The sequence below is a fragment of the Anopheles funestus genome, chromosome 2RL (assembly GCF_943734845.2).
Source record: "Anopheles funestus chromosome 2RL, idAnoFuneDA-416_04, whole genome shotgun sequence".
NCBI classification, from domain to species: Eukaryota; Metazoa; Arthropoda; class Insecta; order Diptera; family Culicidae; genus Anopheles; species Anopheles funestus.
Window position 1 is genome coordinate 91,573,097 of NC_064598.1, and position 27,514 is coordinate 91,600,610.

The following is a 27,514-nucleotide window of genomic DNA, read 5'->3' on the forward strand; positions in this document are numbered from 1 at the left end:
GGTTGTTATGGTGTCGTTTTTTTTTTATCGGCAAGTAAGCCCAAAAAGCGAACCTCCCTCCCAATGCCCTACACCGCGTCCCCTAAAATAGACTCAATTAATCAAGTTGGTCGCGCCGGATCTGCGCCACGCTACGGAAAATTGTGATCGCGCCCAGAGATAGACAGCAGCAGCCTCAGAGGTGGAAGAGGCAGTTAAGAGGAGGCAATTGTCAACCAATTTCCTTTTTTGTCAATGCAGACGGACCATATTCCAAAAAAAACGGCACATAGGGAAAAATTAGCGATCGACCGATCGGGTTCGTCGCTTGCTCGTCGTACCCGTCAATTGATGATGTCTTTCGTTTTCACTTCGACGCATGAACGCATTTTGTGATTTTTTTTTCGTTTCTTTTTTTCTCATAGTGTGTTCTTATGTACATTGATTCGTAATGATCGGTAAAACGGGGAAATCGCAAAACGAGCAAAAAACGAGGCACAAACAACCCACAATCGGGGGGAAGGAAAAAACCCTCCTGTCTGCAAACCGTTTTGTAGTGCGTTTTTGCGATTGTATGGAAGTAAAAATATGGCAGATTCCTGTCAAATGGGTGCGTTTATCGCACGCTCCGATCCGAAAACTCAATCAGTACGGGAACTAGAGCTAGATCGGTTCCAGCACCTCCCGCCCCAAAAAGGGTGGTGGCCGGCAGAAGGCTTCAAGAACTTGATACCTTCCTTTTCCACGATTCCTTCGGGAATGGAAGTGAAAGCAAACGGGTTTTGTTGTTTGTGGTGCTGATGGACAGAATCTTCTGCACCACCGGACAGGAATGAGGAACATTCATTCTGACATTCAACCGTTCAGCCTTCAATTCTTCCCGTAATGGTCTGGGTGGGGGGCGGGGTTGATTTTTACTTGCTCGGTACCATTTGCAAAGGGAAATACTTCAACAGCATACCGAAACGGAGCTGTTTTCGGGCTGGACAGCGATGTGTAGAGCCGAACGAAATACTTCCATGTTGTTTTACAAGCAAAAATGGGTCGAAAAGAATGTTGCACAATTCTTGTTGAAAGAACTCAAATAAAATATGGTCGAGTTTTGAGTTTTATTTTGGTATTGGATCGTCATCATGACACAAGATTCAATCACTAAGCGCGTAGTAACTTTCTAACGATCGGTTAACAAACTTTCATGTAAGATCAACCTCAAAACGTAATCATTATCGAAACATTAAAAGACGATACCGCCACAATGTATAATGGCATGGGAACTAAAAGGGCTTCCATGGACAGGAAATATCGTCCAATCTCACGACGACGATGATGATGATGATGATAGGCCCTTTCGGTGATTGTTATCCGATCCCGAACGCGTAATGCAATCGTTGCCCTCGAAAAGGGTCATTCTTTCTTTGGTCGATCTAAACCTCAAAAACAAATCCCACAAAAGTTGGCCGTGCGCGATCTTTAAGATGTTCATTACGGCGTTGCCCGTTACTGAAACCCTTAGGAAACAATCGAAAAGAGAAACCCTCTAATCTGGGAAAAAGGGCGGATCGCGATGGACACCCGACACAATGGTGTGTCCATTTTCTTTCGCATTTTCTTTTGCCCTTTCTTTACCACTGCAGCTTTTGTGATCGGGCGTAAATAAAAGAGACAGTTTGGTAATACACACACACACACAAATCCCTAAGTCCCACAGTCCAATCGAACACCCATCGGATGTCATTATCGCTGCTGCCAAGCAGTTGAGATATTTATTGATCCGTTCAGGGTTCTCTCATTTGGAAGATCGTTTTTTGTTGTTGTTGTATTTCTTTCTTCCCACTCGTTATGATCACATCCGAAAAGCATCAGGAATCACGTGTTATAAAGTTTTGGGCGCTAGAGTCGTGTACCAATAGAAACATTTTTCATCACCGGACTGCATCTTTGGGGCATTAAAAGTTGGGCAAAACATAACAAGTCTCCCGCTGGATACAAACGAAGCCCAATTAGCTGCAGGACAAGAAACGGAAATATGTTTTCATATTTCACGGCTAGATTACCTACATTACCTTCAGCATGATTTCTTGCCTTGGCATCATTAATTTTCTACCAGTTTCCTACTTATGTAGCCAATTTTATCGTTACCTATTGTTCGCTATTAGATCAGGTCACACTCCATTCGCTAATGATTCTCGGCCCAATGGCAAGTGGATTTAAAAAAAACAACGGCAACGCAATACGATACCACGATTGGGAACCAATTAGGTGGAAATTTCTCAAAAACCTATCTCCGTTCGGGACGATTTAAAATTTCCTACGGTAGCCCACCTGCTGAAGAAGAGTTTGAAAGCTTCTCTTTTTAGCGCTGTTATGTTGTTTTGGGGCCATTCCGTGCCCATCTTCACTAATTGGATTTGACGGTTGGGATGTCAAAAATCGACATGCAGGGTCATACAGATGAAACTTAATTGGAGGAAATAAAAATATCAAACGATGAACGAAAGCAAAATATTTGTTTTAAATTTCACTACATAATTTATCTGATTAGAATAAAAAAAAGTTGCTTGAATAAAAAGGGTTGTGACCATTTGCAATGTACTTTAATGAAGCAAAAAAGCGTAGTTTTGTGGTTTTATGTTTTTTTAAGTACTTACATGTAGTGTTGGGTCAAGAGCGAAAGAGGTTCCTCAATCGCTCCGCTCATCTTATTGTGCGCGCTCCCGCACAGCCCGCGCGAAAAAGAGGTAGCTCCGTACGGAGCGCTACGCAAAGGAGCGATTGTGTGATGCGCTACCATTTGAAAATTTCCTAAGGCTATAGCCTTAGTTGTTTTTTGGGAAATTTAGCAAAATTTATAAATGTGATATATTTTAATGCGAATTTGTTGCAATAAGTTTGTTTTCACTCAAATAATGCTTTAAATTAAAAAAAGAATAAAAAATCAGAAAAAAATTTCAAAAAAATGTTCCACTCGAAATTTTCATAAGGCTAACCCCTTACTTTTTTTTGAGAAATTTTGAAAAAAAAAATGAAATTGATTTATTTTAATGCCAATCGGTTGCAATGTGTTTCTTTTCACTCAAGTAATGCTTTAAATAAAAAAAGAGTGAAAAATAATCAAAAAATAAAAAAAATCAAAAAAATTAAAATTTACTAAGGCTCATTTTTGCACCAAGTTTTGCCTATAACTCGGTCGGTATCCAACGGATCGCCAATCATTAACTTGTGGTCGATAGTTGGCATCAATGGCTACATTTTCTTCTTGGACGGCCATGCCCTCAGATGTCTGTGCCAGAAGTTATTCGAGGAACCAAGTTCCTTACCCTGTTTGAGAAAATGTAAAATTTTCCTCATTTTTGCACCAAGTTTTGCCTATAACTCGGTCGGTATCCAACGAATCGCCAATCATTAACTTGTGGTCGATAGATGGCATCAATGGCTACATTTTCTTCTTGGACGGCCATGCCCTCAGATGTCTGTGCCAGAAGTTATGCGAGGAACCAGGTTCCTTACCCTGTTTGAGAAAATGCAAAATTTTCCTCATTTTTGAGCAATTCAGCAAAATTTTTAAATGTGATATATTTTATTGCGAATTTGTTGCAATAAGTTTGTTTTCACTCAAATAATGCTTTAAATTAAAAAAAGAATAAAAAATCTGAAAAAAATTTCAAAAAAATTTTCCACTCGAAAATTTCATAAGGCTTACCCCTTACGTTTTTTTTCAGAAATTTTGCAAAAAAAATGAAATTGATTTATTTTAATGCCAATCAGTTGCAATGTGTTTCTTTTCACTCAAGTAATGCTTTAAATAAAAAAAAGAGTGAAAAATAATCAAAAAATCAAAAAATTCAAAAAAATGAAAATTTACTAAGGCTCATTTTTGCACCAAGTTTTGCCTAAAACTCGATCGGTATCCAAGGGATCGCCAATCATTAACCTGTGGTCGATAGGTGGCATCAATGGCTACATTTTCTTCTTGGACGGCCATGCCCTCAGATGTCTGTGCCAGAAGTTATTCGAGGAACCAAGTTCCTTACCCTGTTTGAGAAAATGTAAAATTTTCCTCATTTTTGCACCAAGTTTTGCCTATAACTCGGTCGGTATCCAACGGATCGCCAATCATTAACTTGTGGTCGATAGATGGCATCAATGACTGCATTTTCTTCTTGGACGGCCATGCCCTCAGATGTCTGTGCCAGAAGTTATGCGAGGAACCAGGTTCCTTACCCTGTTTGAGAAAATGTAAAATTTTCCTCATTTTTGAGCTATTCCGCAAAATTTTTAAATGTGATATATTTTTTTGCGAATTTGTTGCAATAAGTTTGTTTTCACTCAAATAATGCTTTAAATTAAAAAAAGAATAAAAAATCTGAAAAAAATTTCAAAAAAATTTTCCACTCGAAAATTTCATAAGGCTTACCCCTTACGTTTTTTTTGAGAAATTTTGCAAAAAAAATGAAATTGATTTATTTTAATGCCAATCGGTTGCAATGTGTTTCTTTTCACTCAAGTAATGCTTTAAATAAAAAAAAGAGTGAAAAATAATCAAAAAATCAAAAAATTCAAAAAAACAAAAATTTACTAAGGCTCATTTTTGCACCAAGTTTTGCCTATAACTCGGTCAGTATCCAACGAATCGCCAATCATTAACTTGTGGTCGATAGATGGCATCAATGGCTACATTTTCTTCTTGGACGGCCATGCCCTCAGATGTCTGTGCCAGAAGTTATTCGAGGAACCAAGTTCCTTACCCTGTTTGAGAAAATGTAAAATTTTCCTCATTTTTGCACCAAGTTTTGCCTATAACTCGATCGGTATCCAACGGATCGCCAATCATTAACTTGTGGTCGATAGATGGTATCAATGGCTACATTTTCTTCTTGGACGGCCATGCCCTCAGATGTCTGTGCCAGAAGTTATGCGAGGAACCAGGTTCCTTACCCTGTTTGAGAAAATGTAAAATTTTCCTCATTTTTGAGCAATGTAGCAAAATTTTTAAATGTGATATATTTTATTGCGAATTTGTTGCAATAAGTTTGTTTTCACTCAAATAATGCTTTAAATTAAAAAAAGAATAAAAAATCTGAAAAAAATTTCAAAAAAATTTTCCACTCGAAAATTTCATAAGGCTTACCCCTTAAGTTTTTTTTGAGAAATTTTGCAAAAAAAATGAAATTGATTTATTTTAATGCCAATCGGTTGCAATGTGTTTCTTTTCACTAAAGTAATGCTTTAAATAAAAAAAAGAGTGAAAAATAATCAGAAAATCAAAAAATTCTAAAAAATTAAAATTTACTAAGGCTCATTTTTGCACCAAGTTTTGCCTATAACTCGATCGGTATCCAAGGGATCGCCAATCTTTAAGCTGTGGTCGATAGGTGGCATCAATGGCTACATTTTCTTCTTGAACGACCATGCCCTCAGATGTCTGTGCCAGAAGTTATTCGAGGAACCAAGTTCCTTACCCTGTTTGAGAAAATGTAAAATTTTCCTCATTTTTGCACCAAGTTTTGCCTATAACTCGGTCGGTATCCAACGGATCGCCAATCATTAACTTGTGGTCGATAGATGGCATCAATGGCTACATTTTCTTCTTGGACGGCCATGCCCTCAGATGTCTGTGCCAGAAGTTATTCGAGGAACCAAGTGCCATACCCTGCTTGAGAAAATGTAAAATTTTCCTCATTTTTGAGCAATTCAGCAAAATTTTTAAATGTGATATATTTTATTGCGAATTTGTTGCAATAAGTTTGTTTTCACTCAAATAATGCTTTAAATTAAAAAAAGAATAAAAATTCTGAAAAAAATTTCAAAAAAATTTTCCACTCGAAAATTTCATAAGGCTTACCCCTTACGTTTTTTTTGAGAAATTTTGCAAAAAAAATGAAATTGATTTATTTTAATGCCAATCGGTTGCAATGTGTTTCTTTTCACTAAAGTAATGCTTTAAATAAAAAAAAGAGTGAAAAATAATCAAAAAATCAAAAAATTCAAAAAAATGAAAATTTACTAAGGCTCATTTTTGCACCAAATTTTGCCTATAACTCGATCGGTATCCAAGGGATCGTCAATCTTTAAGCTGTGCTCGATAGATGGCATCAATGGCTACATTTTCTACTTGGACGCACATGCCCTCAGATGTCTGTGCCAGAAGTTATTCGAGGAACCAAGTTCCTTACCCTGTTTGAGAAAATGTAAAATTTTCCTCATTTTTGCACCAAGTTTTGCCTATAACTCGGTCGGTATCCAACGGATCGCCAATCATTAACTTGTGGTCGATAGATGGCATCAATGGCTACATTTTCTTCTTGGACGGCCATGCCCTCAGATGTCTGTGCCAGAAGTTATGCGAGGAACCAGGTTCCTTACCCTGTTTGAGAAAATGTAAAATTTTCCTCATTTTTGAGCAATGTAGCAAAATTTTTAAATGTGATATATTTTATTGCGAATTTGTTGCAATAAGTTTGTTTTCACTCAAATAATGCTTTAAATTAAAAAAAGAATAAAAAATCTGAAAAAAATTTCAAAAAAATTTTCCACTCGAAAATTTCATAAGGCTTACCCCTTACGTTTTTTTTGAGAAATTTTGCAAAAAAAATGAAATTGATTTATTTTAATGCCAATCGGTTGCAATGTGTTTCTTTTCACTCAAGTAATGCTTTAAATAAAAAAAAGAATGAAAAATAATCAAAAAATCAAAAAATTCAAAAAAATTAAAATTTACTAAGGCTCGTTTTTGCACCAAGTTTTGCCTATAACTCGATCGGTATCCAAGGGATCGCCAATCTTTAAGCTGTGGTCGATAGGTGGCATCAATGGCTACATTTTCTTCTTGGACGACCATGCCCTCAGATGTCTGTGCCAGAAGTTATTCGAGGAACCAAGTTCCTTACCCTGTTTGAGAAAATGTAAAATTTTCCTCATTTTTGCACCAAGTTTTGCCTATAACTTGATCGGTATCCAACGGATCGCCAATCATTAACTTGTGGTCGATAGATGGCATCAATGGCTACATTTTCTTCTTGGACGGCCATGCCCTCAGATGTCTGTGCCAGAAGTTATTCGAGGAACCAAGTGCCATACCCTGCTTGAGAAAATGTAAAATTTTCCTCATTTTTGAGCAATTCAGCAAAATTTTTAAATGTGATATATTTTATTGCGAATTTGTTGCAATAAGTTTGTTTTCACTCAAATAATGCTTTAAATTAAAAAAAGAATAAAAAATCTGAAAAAAATTTAAAAAAAATTTTTCACTCGAAAATTTCATAAGGCTTACCCCTTACGTTTTTTTTGAGAAATTTTGCAAAAAAAATGAAATTGATTTATTTTAATGCCAATCGGTTGCAATGTGTTTCTTTTCACTAAAGTAATGCTTTAAATAAAAAAAAGAGTGAAAAATAATCAAAAAATCAAAAAATTCAAAAAAATGAAAATTTACTAAGGCTCATTTTTGCACCAAATTTTGCCTATAACTCGATCGGTATCCAAGGGATCGTCAATCTTTAAGCTGTGCTCGATAGATGGCATCAATGGCTACATTTTCTACTTGGACGCACATGCCCTCAGATGTCTGTGCCAGAAGTTATTCGAGGAACCAAGTTCCTTACCCTGTTTGAGAAAATGTAAAATTTTCCTCATTTTTGCACCAAGTTTTGCCTATAACTCGGTCGGTATCCAACGGATCGCCAATCATTAACTTGTGGTCGATAGATGGCATCAATGGCTACATTTTCTTCTTGGACGGCCATGCCCTCAGATGTCTGTGCCAGAAGTTATGCGAGGAACCAGGTTCCTTACCCTGTTTGAGAAAATGTAAAATTTTCCTCATTTTTGAGCAATTCAGCAAAATTTTTAAATGTGATATATTTTATTGCGAATTTGTTGCAATAAGTTTGTTTTCACTCAAATAATGCTTTAAATTAAAAAAAGAATAAAAAATCTGAAAAAAATTTCAAAAAAATTTTCCACTCGAAAATTTCATAAGGCTTACCCCTTACGTTTTTTTTGAGAAATTTTGCAAAAAAAATGAAATTGATTTATTTTAATGCCAATCGGTTGCAATGTGTTTCTTTTCACTAAAGTAATGCTTTAAATAAAAAAAGAGTGAAAAATAATCAAAAAATCAAAAAATTCAAAAAAATGAAAATTTACTAAGGCTCATTTTTGCACCAAGTTTTGCCTATAACTCGATCGGTATCAAACGGATCGCCAATCATTAACCTGTGGTCGATAGGTGGCATCAATGGCTACATTTCCTTCTTGGACGGCCATGCCCTCAGATGTCTGTGCCAGAAGTTATTCGAGGAACCAAGTGCCATACCCTGCTTGAGAAAATGTAAAATTTTCCTCATTTTTGCACCAAGTTTTGCCTATAACTCGGTCGGTATCCATCGGATCGCGAATCATTAACTTGTGGTCGATAGATGGCATCAATGTCTACATTTTCTTCTTGGACGGCCATGCCCTCAGATGTCTGTGCCAGAAGTTATGCGAGGAACCAAGTTCCTTACCCTGTTTGAGAAAATGTAAAATTTAACTCATTTTTGAGCAATTCAGCAAAATGTTTAAATGTGATATATTTTATTGCGAATTTGTTGCAATAAGTTTGTTTTCACTCAAATAATGCTTTAAATTAAAAAAAGAATAAAAAATCTGAAAAAAATTTCAAAAAAATTTTCCACTCGAAAATTTCATAAGGCTTACCCCTTACGTTTTTTTTGAGAAATTTTGCAAAAAAAATGAAATTGATTTATTTTAATGCCAATCGGTTGCAATGTGTTTCTTTTCACTCAAGTAATGCTTTAAATAAAAAAAGAGTGAAAAATAATCAAAAAATCAAAAAATTCAAAAAAACAAAAATTTACTAAGGCTCATTTTTGCACCAAGTTTTGCCTATAACTCGATCGGTATCAAACGGATCGCCAATCATTAACCTGTGGTCGATAAGTGGCATCAATGGTTACATTTTCTTCTTGGACGGCCATGCCCTCAGATGTCTGTGCCAGAAGTTATTCGAGGAACCAAGTGCCATACCCTGCTTGAGAAAATGTAAAATTTTCCTCATTTTTGCACCAAGTTTTGCCTATAACTCGGTCGGTATCCATCGGATCGCCAATCATTAACTTGTGGTCGATAGATGGCATCAATGGCTACATTTTCTTCTTGGACGGCCATGCCCTCAGATGTCTGTGCCAGAAGTTATGCGAGGAACCAGGTTCCTTACCCTGTTTGAGAAAATGTAAAATTTTCCTCATTTTTGAGCAATTCAGCAAAATTTTTAAATGTGATATATTTTATTGCGAATTTGTTGCAATAAGTTTGTTTTCACTCAAATAATGCATTAAATTAAAAAAAAGAATAAAAAATCTGAAAAAAATTTCAAAAAAATTTTCCACTCGAAAATTTCATAAGGCATAAGGTTGCAATGTGTTTCTTTTCACTCAAGTAATGCTTTAAATAAAAAAAAGAGTGAAAAATAATCAAAAAATCAAAAAATTCAAAAAAATGAAAATTTACTAAGGCTCATTTTTGCACCAAGTTTTGCCTATAACTCGATCGGTATCCAAGGGATCGTCAATCTTTAAGCTGTGCTCGATAGGTGGCATCAATGGCTACATTTTCTACTTGGACGCACATGCCCTCAGATGTCTGTGCCAGAAGTTATTCGAGGAACCAAGTTCCTTACCCTGTTTGAGAAAATGTAAAATTTTCCTCATTTTTGCACCAAGTTTTGCCTATAACTCGGTCGGTATCCAACGGATCGCCAATCATTAACTTGTGGTCGATAGATGGCATCAATGGCTACATTTTCTTCTTGGACGGCCATGCCCTCAGATGTCTGTGCCAGAAGTTATGCGAGGAACCAGGTTCCTTACCCTGTTTGAGAAAATGTAAAATTTTCCTCATTTTTGAGCAATTCAGCAAAATTTTTAAATGTGATATATTTTATTGCGAATTTGTTGCAATAAGTTTGTTTTCACTCAAATAATGCTTTAAATTAAAAAAAGAATAAAAAATCTGAAAAAAATTTCAAAAAAATTTTCCACTCGAAAATTTCATAAGGCTTACCCCTTACGTTTTTTTTGAGAAATTTTGCAAAAAAAATGAAATTGATTTATTTTAATGCCAATCGGTTGCAATGTGTTTCTTTTCACTAAAGTAATGCTTTAAATAAAAAAAAGAGTGAAAAATAATCAAAAAATCAAAAAATTCAAAAAAATGAAAATTTACTAAGGCTCATTTTTGCACCAAGTTTTGCCTATAACTCGATCGGTATCAAACGGATCGCCAATCATTAACCTGTGGTCGATAGGTGGCATCAATGGCTACATTTCCTTCTTGGACGGCCATGCCCTCAGATGTCTGTGCCAGAAGTTATTCGAGGAACCAAGTGCCATACCCTGCTTGAGAAAATGTAAAATTTTCCTCATTTTTGCACCAAGTTTTGCCTATAACTCGGTCGGTATCCATCGGATCGCGAATCATTAACTTGTGGTCGATAGATGGCATCAATGTCTACATTTTCTTCTTGGACGGCCATGCCCTCAGATGTCTGTGCCAGAAGTTATGCGAGGAACCAAGTTCCTTACCCTGTTTGAGAAAATGTAAAATTTAACTCATTTTTGAGCAATTCAGCAAAATGTTTAAATGTGATATATTTTATTGCGAATTTGTTGCAATAAGTTTGTTTTCACTCAAATAATGCTTTAAATTAAAAAAAGAATAAAAAATCTGAAAAAAATTTCAAAAAAATTTTCCACTCGAAAATTTCATAAGGCTTACCCCTTACGTTTTTTTTAAAAAATTTTGCAAAAAAAATGAAATTGATTTATTTTAATGCCAATCGGTTGCAATGTGTTTCTTTTCACTCAAGTAATGCTTTAAATAAAAAAAGAGTGAAAAATAATCAAAAAATCAAAAAATTCAAAAAAACAAAAATTTACTAAGGCTCATTTTTGCACCAAGTTTTGCCTATAACTCGATCGGTATCAAACGGATCGCCAATCATTAACCTGTGGTCGATAAGTGGCATCAATGGTTACATTTTCTTCTTGGACGGCCATGCCCTCAGATGTCTGTGCCAGAAGTTATTCGAGGAACCAAGTGCCATACCCTGCTTGAGAAAATGTAAAATTTTCCTCATTTTTGCACCAAGTTTTGCCTATAACTCGGTCGGTATCCATCGGATCGCCAATCATTAACTTGTGGTCGATAGATGGCATCAATGGCTACATTTTCTTCTTGGACGGCCATGCCCTCAGATGTCTGTGCCAGAAGTTATGCGAGGAACCAGGTTCCTTACCCTGTTTGAGAAAATGTAAAATTTTCCTCATTTTTGAGCAATTCAGCAAAATTTTTAAATGTGATATATTTTATTGCGAATTTGTTGCAATAAGTTTGTTTTCACTCAAATAATGCATTAAATTAAAAAAAAGAATAAAAAATCTGAAAAAAATTTCAAAAAAATTTTCCACTCGAAAATTTCATAAGGCTTACCCCTTACGTTTTTTTTGAGAAATTTTGCAAAAAAAATTAAATTGATTTATTTTAATGCCAATCGGTTGCAATGTGTTTCTTTTCACTCAAGTAATGCTTTAAATAAAAAAAAGAGTGAAAAATAATCAAAAAATCAAAAAATTCAAAAAAATGAAAATTTACTAAGGCTCATTTTTGCACCAAGTTTTGCCTATAACTCGATCGGTATCCAAGGGATCGTCAATCTTTAAGCTGTGCTCGATAGGTGGCATCAATGGCTACATTTTCTACTTGGACGCACATGCCCTCAGATGTCTGTGCCAGAAGTTATTCGAGGAACCAAGTTCCTTACCCTGTTTGAGAAAATGTAAAATTTTCCTCATTTTTGCACCAAGTTTTGCCTATAACTCGGTCGGTATCCAACGGATCGCCAATCATTAACTTGTGGTCGATAGATGGCATCAATGGCTACATTTTCTTCTTGGACGGCCATGCCCTCAGATGTCTGTGCCAGAAGTTATGCGAGGAACCAGGTTCCTTACCCTGTTTGAGAAAATGTAAAATTTTCCTCATTTTTGAGCAATTCAGCAAAATTTTTAAATGTGATATATTTTATTGCGAATTTGTTGCAATAAGTTTGTTTTCACTCAAATAATGCTTTAAATTAAAAAAAGAATAAAAAATCTGAAAAAAATTTCAAAAAAATTTTCCACTCGAAAATTTCATAAGGCTTACCCCTTACGTTTTTTTTGAGAAATTTTGCAAAAAAAATGAAATTGATTTATTTTAATGCCAATCGGTTGCAATGTGTTTCTTTTCACTAAAGTAATGCTTTAAATAAAAAAAAGAGTGAAAAATAATCAAAAAATCAAAAAATTCAAAAAAATGAAAATTTACTAAGGCTCATTTTTGCACCAAGTTTTGCCTATAACTCGATCGGTATCAAACGGATCGCCAATCATTAACCTGTGGTCGATAGGTGGCATCAATGGCTACATTTCCTTCTTGGACGGCCATGCCCTCAGATGTCTGTGCCAGAAGTTATTCGAGGAACCAAGTGCCATACCCTGCTTGAGAAAATGTAAAATTTTCCTCATTTTTGCACCAAGTTTTGCCTATAACTCGGTCGGTATCCATCGGATCGCGAATCATTAACTTGTGGTCGATAGATGGCATCAAAGTCTACATTTTCTTCTTGGACGGCCATGCCCTCAGATGTCTGTGCCAGAAGTTATGCGAGGAACCAAGTTCCTTACCCTGTTTGAGAAAATGTAAAATTTAACTCATTTTTGAGCAATTCAGCAAAATTTTTAAATGTGATATATTTTATTGCGAATTTGTTGCAATAAGTTTGTTTTCACTCAAATAATGCTTTAAATTAAAAAAAGAATAAAAAATCTGAAAAAAATTTCAAAAAAATTTTCCACTCGAAAATTTCATAAGGCTTACCCCTTACGTTTTTTTTGAGAAATTTTGCAAAAAAAATGAAATTGATTTATTTTAATGCCAATCGGTTGCAATGTGTTTCTTTTCACTCAAGTAATGCTTTAAATAAAAAAAGAGTGAAAAATAATCAAAAAATCAAAAAATTCAAAAAAACAAAAATTTACTAAGGCTCATTTTTGCACCAAGTTTTGCCTATAACTCGATCGGTATCAAACGGATCGCCAATCATTAACCTGTGGTCGATAAGTGGCATCAATGGTTACATTTTCTTCTTGGACGGCCATGCCCTCAGATGTCTGTGCCAGAAGTTATTCGAGGAACCAAGTGCCATACCCTGCTTGAGAAAATGTAAAATTTTCCTCATTTTTGCACCAAGTTTTGCCTATAACTCGGTCGGTATCCATCGGATCGCCAATCATTAACTTGTGGTCGATAGATGGCATCAATGGCTACATTTTCTTCTTGGACGGCCATGCCCTCAGATGTCTGTGCCAGAAGTTATGCGAGGAACCAGGTTCCTTACCCTGTTTGAGAAAATGTAAAATTTTCCTCATTTTTGAGCAATTCAGCAAAATTTTTAAATGTGATATATTTTATTGCGAATTTGTTGCAATAAGTTTGTTTTCACTCAAATAATGCATTAAATTAAAAAAAAGAATAAAAAATCTGAAAAAAATTTCAAAAAAATTTTCCACTCGAAAATTTCATAAGGCTTACCCCTTACGTTTTTTTTGAGAAATTTTGCAAAAAAAATTAAATTGATTTATTTTAATGCCAATCGGTTGCAATGTGTTTCTTTTCACTCAAGTAATGCTTTAAATAAAAAAAAGAGTGAAAAATAATCAAAAAATCAAAAAATTCAAAAAAATGAAAATTTACTAAGGCTCATTTTTGCACCAAGTTTTGCCTATAACTCGATCGGTATCCAACGGATCACCAATCTTTAACCTGTGGTCGATAGGTGGCATCAATGGCTACATTTTCTTCTTGGACGGCCATGCCCTCAGATGTCTGTGCCAGAAGTTATTCGAGGAACCAAGTTCCTTACCCTGTTTGAGAAAATGTAAAATGTTCCTCCTTTTTGCGCATCGCACAATCGCTCCTGCGGCCTGAGGGGCGGCTCGGTGGTGCATGTGATAAACGGCGCCAGTCCACACGGCCGGACCGAGTTCAAATCCCTTCCGGACCGTCCCCCCGTAGCAAGGACTGACTATCCGGCTACGTGGTAAAAATAAGTCTAGTAAGCCAGAAATGGCCGGCGTGACCTGTAAGGTCGTTAAGCCAAGAAGAAGAAGAAGAAGAAGAAGAAGACAATCGTTTCTGTGTGCAGCGCTACGTGTGGAGCTACCTCAAGCACACCGCACACTTTAGAGAGCGAGAGCGGTGCGCTCCGCTTTTGCAAAAGAGCCACCTGACCAAACACTACTTACATGATCCCTTGCTCGCTTGGCAAGTTACGTGTAAATATTTATCTTCAGCTACGTACCGATCGGTTTAAACATTTGTTTCCTTTCAATACAAGAATACGATAATTGCAATGTTTGGCTGCACATTATTAACTCTTCTCCTGCTGCTTTTCTTCTCCTTTCCTAAGGACACATCATTTGTGGTTTTTTCGAATGTCGCTTACAATCAAATGATGTGATGAGAAAAATCGAAATACTTTCATGCGCATGATCATGCTTACTTCATTCGATCGCCATATGGTAGATGAAGGCATTGGAACGTGCATGATACCTCTTTAGTTTGCCGTTGATAGGATGTTTCCTTACCCATAAAAGGGATACGGTAATTCAATCGGTAATGATTGTTATTATCTTCATGTAAAAAAAACGAACATTAAAACAACACGATTTTTCGGAGAAAAAGAGAGAGAATACTTGCATCCTTGGCGCTATTATTTTGTTTTGTTCGATTTACGAAGGTTGTAGAAAGAATGTTCAACATTTACTAACTTAAGAACCTAAACTAAAGGAACAAAATTATACAGCCTGTGGTACACATTAAAGTTACGCCTGAAAGTATGCTACCGTAAACACAGCTGTAACGCTTGTAACGCCTGTTTAAGCGAATATCTTCAATTGAAACATTTCATTGAAATCTTTCACACAATTAAGCGTTTTTCGAGAAAACAAATCGCTTAACCGTTTTCTGTAGTATTTTCATAAATTGAAAAATGTTTGCCTGTTTTAAAAAAAAAACGCTTGCAACAGATGCTTCCATTTTTCATCAGTTTTTCACTAATTTATCATTTATTCTTCAAATATCATATACCTTAACTGTAGTGCTTATAGTTTCGGAGGAGTCGAAAGTATGTTTGCTTTTGTTTAATTTGTGTTTCTTTTTTACGTTTTCTTTTTCTCAGTTTCATTCTGCTTTCTGTTGCTTCTGCTCCGGCAATGTGTCTTCCTTGTTCTCTTGCTCAAAGTTTCGCTCCTCGGTTAATACTTAATCATTTCCCTATGTACAATCACTATAACACCTGGAGGGCAAAAACGGAATACACAGACACGTCCCTCGAATCTTCACGTTCTACTAAACACGTACAGATGTTTATCATGTTCTCTCCCGTAGTTTGGAAAAATATAACTAAACAAACTTACAAAAACCAAGATTTATCGTAAAGAAAAATGAATCATAGAAACGAAAATCCAAGTTTCAATTATTTCTAATTGTGAACGGTAATGTGTAAATACAAAGTTACAGTGTTCGTTTTCCAATACTTTCAATCACGAGCGAATATAAGTGGAAAAGAAAAGACGGCACATAAACATTAAAAGCAAACAGTACTTTATATTCTACCAACGAAAAGTATTTGTTAAGTTCGTCTCGGTGTGTGTCGTTTCATTTGTTTATACAGTTCTAGCTCCATATTTCGTCTTCCTTTCGTCTATAGTACAATACAAGCAGCACACTTTCTACAAAAGAAAAAAAGTTCTACATAATCATCATCATCATCATCGTGCAACGGCAGCAATATCGTAACCACTACTATCAGTACATCGAGTGCTGCTAATGCCAACGTGTGCTGGCAGCATTAAGAACGATACATAATGCGGTTTACTCTCTCGCTCCCTCTATGCTTTAATGTGTTGCGTTTCTTTCTCGTTTCGCATAACGTAAGGACGCATGTGCCGGCTTCAAAATGGTGCTTTTATGCTGCAAGCACTTGGCAAACGCAATTCGTTTCCTTTATTTGTTTCCGTGTTCCCGCTTACCGGGAGGATGGCATTCTAAAATGTCTAATGTTGTTACGAGTTCCAATCCATTAATTAACGCCTTGCTAAATGCTTTGTTTCTGTTTGTTTTAGTATGTTTTGTTTCTGTTTCACTTTCCGTATGTGATTCCTTTTTTTCTGTTTGTTTCGCTATATGGTTCACCGATTGATTCACATCATTCCCTTTATCACTTAGTCACCATAGTGTTGAAAGTAATGATCAATTATTATTGACTGCTTTTGACCGATAGTGAATGTTTTACGAAAACTTTCCTTCCTTTTTGTTTATCTTATAGCAGCTTCATTTTTTACTTTTTCTATTTCCATACATCAAAAACCGGGATTGCTTTTTCCGCTATTTGTGGGTGTGTGCGACCGCAAAACGCAAATAATACGTTTAAAGAAATACTGGTTCCTTCCTCCATTCTCCCTTTTTTCCTAAGCACACATTCCCATTCCTATGTTTACTCTACCTTGCGATTTCTGTCGTTACCTGAGGAACTGTGTTTGAACATAAAAATATATATGTATTTATTCGTGTAAGACAGAATTAAAATTGCATTGACTTTTCTCTCTGTTAAACCTTGTTAACGCAATCGCCGGTCTGAAATTATACAACCACTTGTCTGCTGTGTGCTTGCTGCCTGGGTGTGCGTGTGTGTATATGTGTAAAAAATACTTGCTTTCTGGGTTTTTTTCTTCTTGTCTAGCCGGGCACAATATGTTTAAGGTTTTGCTCCTGATCCGCTTGTTCGTTCTTTGAAGGAGATAAAGGATCTCTTATCCTTGCTTCAGTCTGTTTCTACGCACAATGTATCCCTGTCAGCCATACAGCTTCTTGGAGACACTTTTTTGTCTGATTCGACAATTGGTTCAATAAATACATCATTTTCGCCATCCATCAGGATGAAATATTCCAAGAAATGTTCCAATTCGTTTAATAACGTGCTAACACGCACTCGTTAGTATCGTGCCATATACAATTACAGGCGGCAAAAACCGACAGAAAGATCGTTTAGCGCCCCTCCATCACATCGTACAGATCCCTTTTATATATCGCTTCCTATTTCTATCAGTTTGCTCGACGGTAAAACTTAAATAAAAGTTAATACTTCTAACCTCATTTCATTTTCTTCTTCAATGAGTAAAAGAAAATAAATTTAATGAGCTCACGGGGCGGGGGGAGACCATACGTTTTCCCATAAGTTCCCCGGCTCCGGATTTACACACAAACAATTGGCCGCTAACCAACATTCGCTCGCTCTATAACGATGGCGTCTTGTAATGATTTAGATTAATAATAATACGATTGTTGTTTCTTTTTTCCCTTCCTCTAATGTCTACCGTTTGTTTCACCTTTGTTTGTTGCTTTAAATATACCTTTCATTTTACGCGCCTGTATCAATTGTTTCATGTTTCTCAACGCTTCTACATTTCCTTTTCGGAAAGAGCATTTGAAGAGAAACAGAAGAATACCAGCTACTGCTGCTTAAAACACGTATAAAAAAGAAATCTTGCTTTTGCCTTAACATACCATCCTACTTCATTTGCATTTTCGTCCACTTTGTGTCACTCCATAAAACCAACAGAGAAGGGATTCGAAAATCTAACGATCTACTGTAATGTCCTACTATGTACAGTTGGGTTTGTATGGGCGGCATTTGAACGCAAAATAAAACTGGTCCGTTACAAAACCAATCGACCGAGTCTCGGATGATGCTAGTATCTTACTGATTCACAAACAAACAAAAAAAAAGAAACCTATAAGTCTAATACGATGGCCTTATCGATGTTTTGTGATGTAGGAGAAGACAGATATGAGATAGAGGAGTTCGTGAGAAACTCTCATCCGCAACTCCGTGTCTGTCTCTATGATGTATGGGGAGAGGGATCGGTTGTTCGATGTGTTCCAAATCACGCTAATATGTTCACACGGTGAGTGTTTACTGCCGCTGTTCTCCTCAACCCGCGGCATGCAAGAACTTGCTCTTCGCCTCCCGACGCATGTCAGAAACGCTGCGGCGGACACAGTCTTTTTTCTCTGGTTCTCTCTGGGCGCTATGCGTAAATAGCGCGTGTGTGATTACTTGTTGCGATTTTTCCTGCGCTATCAATCAATGTTTGTGTCTCCTACTCGTGCCTTCGTGTAGGTTTGCTGCCAGCTACACCTGTTCGCTAGCGTCCGCTTCCTTACAGACAGCGCTGGAGATCGGTTCTAAGTTATCCATTTTCTTTTCTAAAGATCGCTCCTCACCGCTACTATCACCTTGTTCCATCCAATACTGTTGGGTTGGCAGTAGCGATGATGTCGCTGAATGCGACATTGACGACGGCATAGTAGTTACCGATTGGGGTGATGGCGGTGGTGAAGATGGTGGGGGAAGTGCGGGCGTTAGAAACGTTCCCGCATCTTCCGACGGTTTCCCTTCAACGCTGACCTCCTGCTCCGGAACACCACGGGTAGAAGGGTGCGATTGGTGCAGCTGATGGTATCAAGAGTGCTTGTCCGTCAAATCTGCCCATCGTTGCTCGAAAAACTTCCGCATACCGTGCCCAGCAATGCCGACAGGTGAGTCATCTTCATTGAAAACTTCACAGTTGTCGAATATTTGCCGCACGTCTGCAATGAAATCTTCGCGTGATTTATACCTGCAAATAGGGGAGGAAAAATGGTGCGTTACCTCACCAACCGTAACCATTTCTATTCGGTAATGTTCTTCACTTACACTAAATCCTGGAGGCGTTTCTTAATCGTCGAAAGATCCATCGGACTCTTGATGACCTTACGATACGTCGGAAACTGTTTCGTGTTTACCGGCAACAAAAATGGCCACGAATCTTCGTGTAGCTGTGTGTGTGTGATTGATAAAGAAGAAAACAACATTATAGCAATCTTGTATCGATCCTACGTCGATCTATCGATGCGAAACACCGATCATACCTCCATTTCCTCCAGGATGGTTTTGCATACGGCCAACTCCTTCAGCAGCCTTTTCGTCGCCTTCTTTTCCTGTTTGGCCCGTTCCTTTGCTTCGTCACGTTCCTTCGAACGCTCCTTACGCTGATGATCGCTAGTACTACTGTTGCTGCTGCTACAGCTGGCCATACTCAACGATTCCTTTACCGGAGACGGTCTCGGTTGATACTCCTCCGATGAGTCACCACCACAGCTACCGTCTCCATCGTTCCCTGCGGGTAGTGCGCGCTCACTGTCCGGATAATTGGCCGACGAGCATGCATTCATTGCGTTGCTTGAGGGTGAATAGAATTCGCTGCTACTACAAGCGGCAGCAGGTGATCCGGTAGATTCCACCTGTTTCGGTGTTGATGGTTCGATCGTTTCGGCAGGTAATTCGTTCTGTTCTTGCGAGGCATCTTGCGCATCAGAATAGCTTTCAGCCGTCATAATTTGTGTGGATTCATTCGCATTCCCAGCATAGTTTGATTGCTGTTCCTCCTCCAGCGCGTTATTTTCGGTCGAAGCAGTTGGACAGTACGATTGTTGCGCGGATGGCGGCGGTACTGATGGTGGCGTAACGGAGGACAATGGCTGTTGCTGATAAAATTGTTGATAGTATTGCTGCTGCTGTTGTTGCTGCTGACCATACGCCGCCGTCATGGTATCATTGGGTACGGGAGGATGACACATGGCATAGTTATTCTCCTCGACCGTAGCGACACCAATGCCACTTTGTGCACCGTACTGTTGTGGGTGTGGTTGCGATTGTTGCATTTGCTGCTGCTGCTGTTGCTGATGATGATAAGCCGATGTTGATGGTGTCGTTGCCGTGACCGGTACCGGTACACCCGGCATGTGCCCGACAATGGCACTGTTATGCGGTTGCTGTAGATGTTGTGGCGCCGACGATTCTTCATGACTCGTGGACGCTATTGAATGTGCTGGACTGTATTAATTGGGTTCTCTTTAATATCTTCTAAATTGTTCTCATCTTTACGACAAACGATCATGTGTTAGGTCGGCCGTCCCATAGGACGCACCGAAAGCGAAAGCAATTTGTAGGCAAAGTGGTTAACATCCAATAAAGAAAATAAAAACCCATAAACCAGACAGTGGGACAAGTGACAGGGGAACAAACACAAATGATTGATGAGCAAATCATAAAGGACAGAAGCTTTGCGTTTCAAACATGTATGAGTGGTGTTGTGTTTGTGTCTCTCTCCGATCAACTGTCGTTAAGTGAAAGTGAAAATGATGATGTTTTAGCGTGAAAGAGAGTGATAATCGTGTGATAAGTTGTGCGCGTTATGCACGGTTAGGTACAACAAACAATAGCTACCTTAACGGGGTCGTTGCGATGTCCTCGTGGGACGAATTCAACGACTGGTTCTGCGAGCTGTTTAACGAGCTGTTTAGCAACGACTGGGAGCTGTTGTTGGTGGTCCGTTCCTTCGGTTTGCGCTGCGGTTTCTTCTTTGGTGGCGCCTTAGCGACACAGTTCTGGCAGTACCATTTACCGCGCGGATACTGAAAGGGAAAATTTGTGATAAATACCAAACGGTTTTATAATGAAGCCTAATGAGGCATGTTGAAGTTGGTAACAACGTACCTTCAGCATTGGCGGTATGTAGCAGTCCTGGTGATAGGCCCGTGGGCACAACTCACAGTATACCATTTTGCCTAATGGTGGTGGCCGGAGACCTCCACACACGATACACTTCCTATCACCAGTAGCTTTGTTTTTACATTCAAAACAATACCTAAAACAAACAAACCAAAGATAGAGTTAAAACAATTGGTTTCCGGCGCTTGAAGGCCAATCAACAACAAACAAATACTCACCAATCACCGTCCGGAATTTTGTCCATGCGTGGCTTGAAGCAGTAGGTGTGATAGCCACGATCGCAACCGTCGCACAGTAGCAGCTTATCCTCGGATTCTCCCGATTGACAAAACTGACAATTCTGCAATAGAAGGGAAGACAATTTGGATTTCGAGAGTGTTTTCTTCTTCGATTTGCCATTGGGCGTGCTGTTGCCGGTGTTTATCGTCGCTGTCCCTGTTGCCGCCGCCGCCGCCGTCAGTATCGTGGAGGATTCCCAGGTAGATCCCGAGATGTTAGTAGCGGTAGTATTGTTATTAGAAGCAGTGCCCTTCTTACTGGCCGGCGAATCGTGCTGGTTCGCGACTGTACCGTTCTTCTTTTTGCTCGACTTGTTGCCTGCCTTTTTGTTTCCATTCTTTCCCCCCTTTGTGCATTGCTAAACAACCGCCCAGTTATCATGCGACAAAAAGAGCGTAGGGAATTTTATCCATACAACATCGGGACCGGGATGCATAACCGGGTCCCAATAATCAATAAGTTTGTACATTCGAATTCCATCGATTTCGAATAAAGGTTTCATATCCTCAACGAACAGAATCAATCCAAGTTAATAGTAGCATAGGGAGAGCAAACCGGTCAGACATTTATCAACAACATCAAATAGCGACAGCGCCGTGCACAGGGGGCACGTACCGCAAAACAAATAAAATACAACACCAATATAGATCGTAATTTTCATCCGAATGAAAAAGGAAAGAAAATGATAAAGAAAGAAAAACAGCAATCAGTATCAAAAGCAAACACATGTGCCAACCGAAAGTTAGCGAAAGAAAACATTCATTCACGACAAGACAAAAAAAAGAATCATCAAACAAACACAACAAAACAAAACACATTTACAAAAACACACGACTAAAACACAAATGTTCAAACCAAGCTAGAGCGTTGGAACGCCTAAATCATGCCATCAGATATACGCAAACGGTGTGCTTACAATTGCAATTATTTATAAACTGGCAACCAAGCTAAATGTATGCAAAAGCAATTATCACACAGTAACTAGAGTAAGAGAATAATATCATGCAACACGAGTTTGAAGGTTGATTAAATGACAAATGGTTAAGCAGGAAAATGTTTAGAAGTAATCGTTGATGAAAACGGCGATAACGACGACGACGACGACGGCAACGAGGACGATGAACGGCCAAAGGATATACTGCTAGTAGAATGCTATTTCAATACCCATACTCCCGTACCCCTTGTGAGTTGGGCCGATAACGTAACGTGCGTTATTCGGTGCGTATAATACACTCTCTAAACAGTACAAAAAACATTATCCCAACAAAACACAGTCCACGTGTGTACAATGTTTAGCACATGGTTCACGGATACACACCAACAATAACAAACACACACAAACGTGTACTTAAGGATGGTGCACAACATTAAAGACACACACAACAGAAAATAGGCCATCCTCTAGTGGAAGGAATACTGGAAGTGTAGTCGACACAAACAAAAAAACACTACGTACCGCTTTCATGATGCTCTTGTCCCAGGCGACGCACGATTCCAACACGTACAGTGCCATCGATAGTTGTGCGGTAGTGACGGAACGTTCTACTGCGTCGCGCCATGACAGCAGACCTGTTGAGAGAAGAAGAAATAGGGATTAGACATTAACTCCACTCACTTTAAACAACTTTCCCATCCATTACCTTTCGGGAGATTCTCATCCTCGGCGGAACTGTTTGAGCAGTTGGACAGATTCGATACGTTCGAGTTGTTCTGATTGTGATGCGCCTCCTGTTGCGCAATGACCGCCATTTGCGCCTCGGTGGTGCTGTGGATGGGAGACCCAAAGGAACGAATTCACGAGGTATTACAATCAACCGACAAATCAATCAGAAAGCAACCCGCCTTCCTTTCCCACCCAATGCCCTCTATCGCATTCACCTCCCCTTCCCTGTCGCTCTCCAGATCATACTCACTTGATTCCCAGCGGTGGTTTGAGGTAGCGTCGTTCAATGGCCGCTTCGAGTCCTAGGATACGTTCGCGCAACATCTCGATCGTTACATCCTCCACGACACCGTTCTCGCTGTCACCTTCCCGTTGCGGCATTTGCCATCCTTTCACCTGCATAGATGCACTTGCCACCTTGTCCTCCATCGCTTCGATCTGATCGAGCAGCGCCACTTCAACGCGCCGCGCAATGGACGGATTCCACGCGTTCCAAGCTTCCGGCTCGATGTAACCGTTCGGTGGTGGTGCCGCACGCGGATGCGACACATGATGGGGCGTAGTGAGATTCACGCTTTCTGCCAACGATTCAAGCAAACTTTGGCGCAACAGACGCTCCCGTACACCGCGCGGATTCAGCGACTTGATCAGCTCGTTGAGCTCCTCGATATCATTAATCTTCCACCAACCGTAGCGAAACTCGCGTGGCACAACCAGTGGTTCGGTTTTCTGGGGCGCTCCGTGCTGCTTCACGTCCTCCAGCTGCTTCTCCTCTTCCGGTGTCATCTGCAGTGGCTGGAACTGATCGCACTGTACGTACGCGGTCAGATTCGAAAGCGTAAGCGTCATGTACGCCGGAAGCGAAAAGTTCCCGTACTCCTCCGGGTCGGCTGTTTCCTCGGCAAGCATTTCCGCCCGCAGCCGGATCTGGTTCGGATGATGGTGACTGTACGAATACTCGATGGTTTCACGCTTAAACGCCGGCTTCATATCGGACAGCTGCAGCGGTTCCGGTCGACTCTTCTTTGCGATCACCTCGTTGATCTCGTCATCGTCCAACCCGGACATGGACAGGATCGACTCGTTTGGGAAATGAATCTCGACACCCTTCTCCAGTGGTACACTAAAGAACTGAATGTTGTTACCGATGTCCCATCGATTGCCCTGAATTTGGCAGATCTCGCGGCAGGTAATGTTGGTGAAAATTTGACGTGCTAAAGAAGCGGGAGTATTGCCGTTGATTGTCGGCAGCGAACACTCCGTACTCGACAGTGGCAGCTCCTTATCGACAATCGAGAACCAACGATTCAGCAGCTGATCGCTAAACTCCTTCTCTTGCTTCGTATCCGTATTGCGTAGATACAGGTAGCTGCCAGGTGTAATCGGAGCACGCGGAACGCAACTACTCTCCTCCTCCTTTATCTCGATCATCTCAACGTCGCTACCGTACGAGATAACTGACGTGGTTGTCGTCGTTGTTCTTGGCTTCCGATCAACTCCACCATTATCGCCAAGTGCAATCGTTGGCTTGCACTCGTTCACACTCTCACCACTTCGAGCGTTATTGCCACGACCGGCGGTAATTATCTCCTCATCGTCATCCACCTCCTGCAGCTGACACTCGACCAGCTCGCCCGGATCCCGCAGCTCCACTCCATTTTCCATCAATTTTGGCTTCATATCACAGTTCATGCTATCGATCATCGTCGATCCTTTATCGTGTTCTGGTCTGCCACCGTGCTCAACAGCTTCGTGGGCCCCTGTCATACGATCGCCACTCTCCGTATCATCATCGGGGATCGTGATCGTGGGCGTTTCGTCTTGCACCATCGTCAAATCATCGTCATCTTCGTGCGAGACCGTCGGTGCTGCTGTTGCTGCTGCCGATGAGGGCTGGTGTGGTGACACATTCACGCCACCAATCTGATTATTCACTTCGACCGTTTTCGTTTCATCGTGATCATTGCCTTTCTGTACAAGGATCGCCGTCGGAATAGAATCTTCAATGTCCATCAGCTGATCGTCGGATTTCTTAGGTGGTGCGGCACCTACGGCGTTACTCGAAGCTTCCAGCGTTTGACCCTCTTCTACCGGTTTGTGATTCTCCTGGTGTGCTTCATGTTCGTTCTGTTCATTCTTTCTCGAATGCTGATCGACCGCTTCCTCGTGCATAGACTCGGGATTACCATTTGAACCATTATTCCTCTCGCACGAAGCTCTGATATGATCTTCTCCCGTACCTTCCCGAGCAGCGGGCAGCATATTACCACCGGTAACACCTTCCTTCAACACTACTTCCGGTTCCTCGATAATTTTACAATCATCCGACTGTGAATCTGCCGTACGGCCATCTTCCAGCGCTGGTCCATTGCCAAAGCTTGTCCGCGAACAATCATCCTCGTCCTCGGCACCACCCTCGTCTTCATCGTCACCATCATCCTCTTCCTCGGCACCGTCATTAAAGCCACCCCCAGCACCATCCTGACCAAACGATCCCCCTCCTTCGGAAGTTGTTCGTTGTTTCTTTTTCTTTTTCTTCATCTTTTTCAACGACACAGATGAACAACGCTTACGCTTTCGATCCGCCGCCACAGCCGACGCCTCAGGTTCTACCTCTGGTTTCAGGTCCGGCGCGACACCCTCCGCTTTTACCGCATCAGCTTCGCCTTCCTCTTTCTTGCAGTTTACATCCGATGCTGGATCCGGTTTCACGACAGTCTCCGGTTTGATAGCGGGCGCATACTTCGGCACATAGTCCGGCCGGCTCTGTACCTCCTCGAGTGCATTTTCGTATCGGTACATCTCGGGCTGGGTAGATTCCATCGCTTCCACGTAAATGCCACCACATTTACCGAGATTCCAGTAGCGACGCCAATACCGATCCTGACCAAAACATTTCACCCTTAGTTGATTCAGCGCGTTCTCCAGCTGTTGCTTGTTTTGGAAGGACGTTTCCAGAATCTTGTCGTATTTCCGCTGTGCCTCTTCAGCCGTCAAATGTGCATCTTCGTCCTCTTCCAGCTGTGTACCTTCGCTCTCCAGATCACTGTTATCCTCGTCCGTACCGCAAGTGGCATGATCGTTGATGATCGATTTAGACAATAAATCTAACTCCGTTGCTGAGTTGTTCGTTTGATTCTGATGCACTTGCGGGGGTTGCTGTGGTTGCTGCTGCTGCTCACCGTTCGTCATTTCGGATGCTACACCTACAGGTTTTCCAGGCATGTTAAATACACCACCGTTGGGAGTATCAACACCAACATCTCCTACTTTAACGGGACTTTCTTCCGGCGTTGAAGAAACGGATATTGTCGGTATTTCGGTTCCAGTCGTGTGGCGTGGGCCTAGTCCCGATATGTCCATACCGGGTGGCGGGATTTCGCCTGGTTCGAGCTGCATCATCGCTTTGTTGTGCTGCAAAACGGGATACACAACTGGATGCGAGGGTGGCGGTGGTGGTGGAGGTGGTGGAGTGACTGGCGGTGCATGATGTTCCTCAGACATCGGTAATGCATGATGTGCGTTGTTATTCTCCGGCATACGAACACTAGGGCCGTTCCCTTCGATACGGTTTGTACAGCCGTCACCAACCGGCGTAGGCGTTTCAATACCATTCATGACTTCCGAGTGATTCTGTTCGTGTGCACTTGGCACTTGTGCCGGTTCCACCGATGATGTATCCATCGGTTCATCCGATTCTGTCATAGCGGTGGCGGTGTCTGGCTTTGTCTGTTCACTTCCATCTCCATCCCCTTCGGCCGATGCTGGAATCGTGTTTGGACAGGAATCTTCCGTAACTGTACAAGTCACCGGCATTGGTACGATTTCCACCACATCGTTGTCATCGTCATCGTCTTCATCGTCAGTCTTATGTCCTTCCGCACTGAAATCTTTTTTGCTCACGATTTCACCTTCCTCCAGCTCGCCCGGTTTGCATCCTCCTCCATCCGATGGTGGAACGGAAGTTAATCCTTCCCCATCGGAACATGGAACCGTTTCCTTTGCCGTGCCATTCTCAATCACTTCACACGCACCATCCCCTGATGCACCGTCGGTTCCGGGGTGCTTCGTTTCAGTCTCCATTGCTTCGACTCCATCTTCTGGTATCGTGATCACTTCCGATGCAGCCGACGCTGCTGCTGCTGCTGCCGCTGCAGCCATCGCGGCTGCCTCTTCCGCCCGTTTCGCCTCTTCGGCCGCTTTCATTGAAAGTGATTTTTCAAGTGCCGCCTGTTGAGCCTTTTCGTACTGCTCGAGCCGCTGTTTGCGCGCTACCAACATCTTGTACTTTCGGATTTTGTTGTCCAACAGGTACCGTTCTTTTTTGAGCTGCGCCTGTGACTCCAGGCTGCTGTCGATCTGCTTGCATACCGCTTTGTTCATAAGCAGATCGTTACACAGCATGGCGAGTATTTCCGTCTTCGTGGTCGGATTGAGCGCCACGAACGGTTTGTCCTTCAGCAGCTCGGACAGCTTGTAGCGCGCGTTTTCGGCCAGCAGTTCATAAAACTGTGAGTTTTTCGTACTACACATCTTGAAATCCTCGTCATTGACTAGATGATGCTTGGACGGGGCGTCACGGTCGCGCTCCAGATTGATGCCGGACTGTAGCTTCACCTCTCCGGTGGCAACCGCGTACAGATAGATGCGCAATATTTCCGATACGTTCGTGTGTGTGATATCCGCCTGGCGTAGTGTTTGCCCGAGCAGTGTCGTATGACGGCCCGGATTCGGTATGCCCGGATCTTCTATTGCACAGACGAGCAGATGCGTCATTACGGACAGCAGTTCCTCTTCGGCATCGATCGCATTCTCCGACGTAAGTGCGAGATGCAACGATTGCAAGTTGGGCAGTGACTCCATATCTGCCGGTAAGA

General features: G+C 40.7%; 2 protein-coding genes and 1 long non-coding RNA gene across 6 annotated transcripts in view; 1 reads left to right on the forward strand and 2 right to left on the reverse strand.

Moving 5' to 3' along the window:
* Positions 1–27,514, forward strand: part of LOC125766210 (uncharacterized) — a 163,432-nt gene that overhangs the window by 33,356 nt on the left and 102,562 nt on the right. The gene's annotated exons all lie outside the window — the stretch shown is intronic.
* LOC125766220 (uncharacterized) overlaps positions 9,397–27,514 on the reverse strand; it is a 65,724-nt gene continuing 47,606 nt past the window's right edge. The window contains exons 2-4 of the long non-coding RNA XR_007418654.1: positions 13,318–13,842; positions 11,176–13,127; positions 9,397–10,985 (exon numbers count right to left, since the gene is read on the reverse strand). This is a non-coding gene — a long non-coding RNA (uncharacterized LOC125766220). The remainder of the gene's footprint in view (positions 10,986–11,175; positions 13,128–13,317; positions 13,843–27,514) is intronic.
* The window catches only part of LOC125766200 (uncharacterized), a 45,288-nt gene continuing 34,220 nt past the window's right edge, over positions 16,447–27,514 (reverse strand). For 2 of the 3 annotated variants that reach the window (XM_049431932.1, XM_049431931.1), the window contains 9 exons: positions 22,888–27,502; positions 22,615–22,739; positions 22,431–22,543; positions 20,914–21,035; positions 20,681–20,831; positions 20,411–20,598; positions 19,054–20,017; positions 18,839–18,960; positions 16,447–18,761 (listed from right to left, as the gene is read on the reverse strand). In XM_049431932.1, coding sequence (XP_049287889.1) covers positions 18,605–18,761; positions 18,839–18,960; positions 19,054–20,017; positions 20,411–20,598; positions 20,681–20,831; positions 20,914–21,035; positions 22,431–22,543; positions 22,615–22,739; positions 22,888–27,502 — 6,557 coding nt within the window. In that variant the 3' untranslated portion in view covers positions 16,447–18,604. Of the gene's footprint in view, positions 18,762–18,838; positions 18,961–19,053; positions 20,018–20,410; positions 20,599–20,680; positions 20,832–20,913; positions 21,333–22,430; positions 22,544–22,614; positions 22,740–22,887; positions 27,503–27,514 lie in introns of all 3 variants that reach the window. The other variant, XM_049431930.1, reaches the window with a different exon arrangement.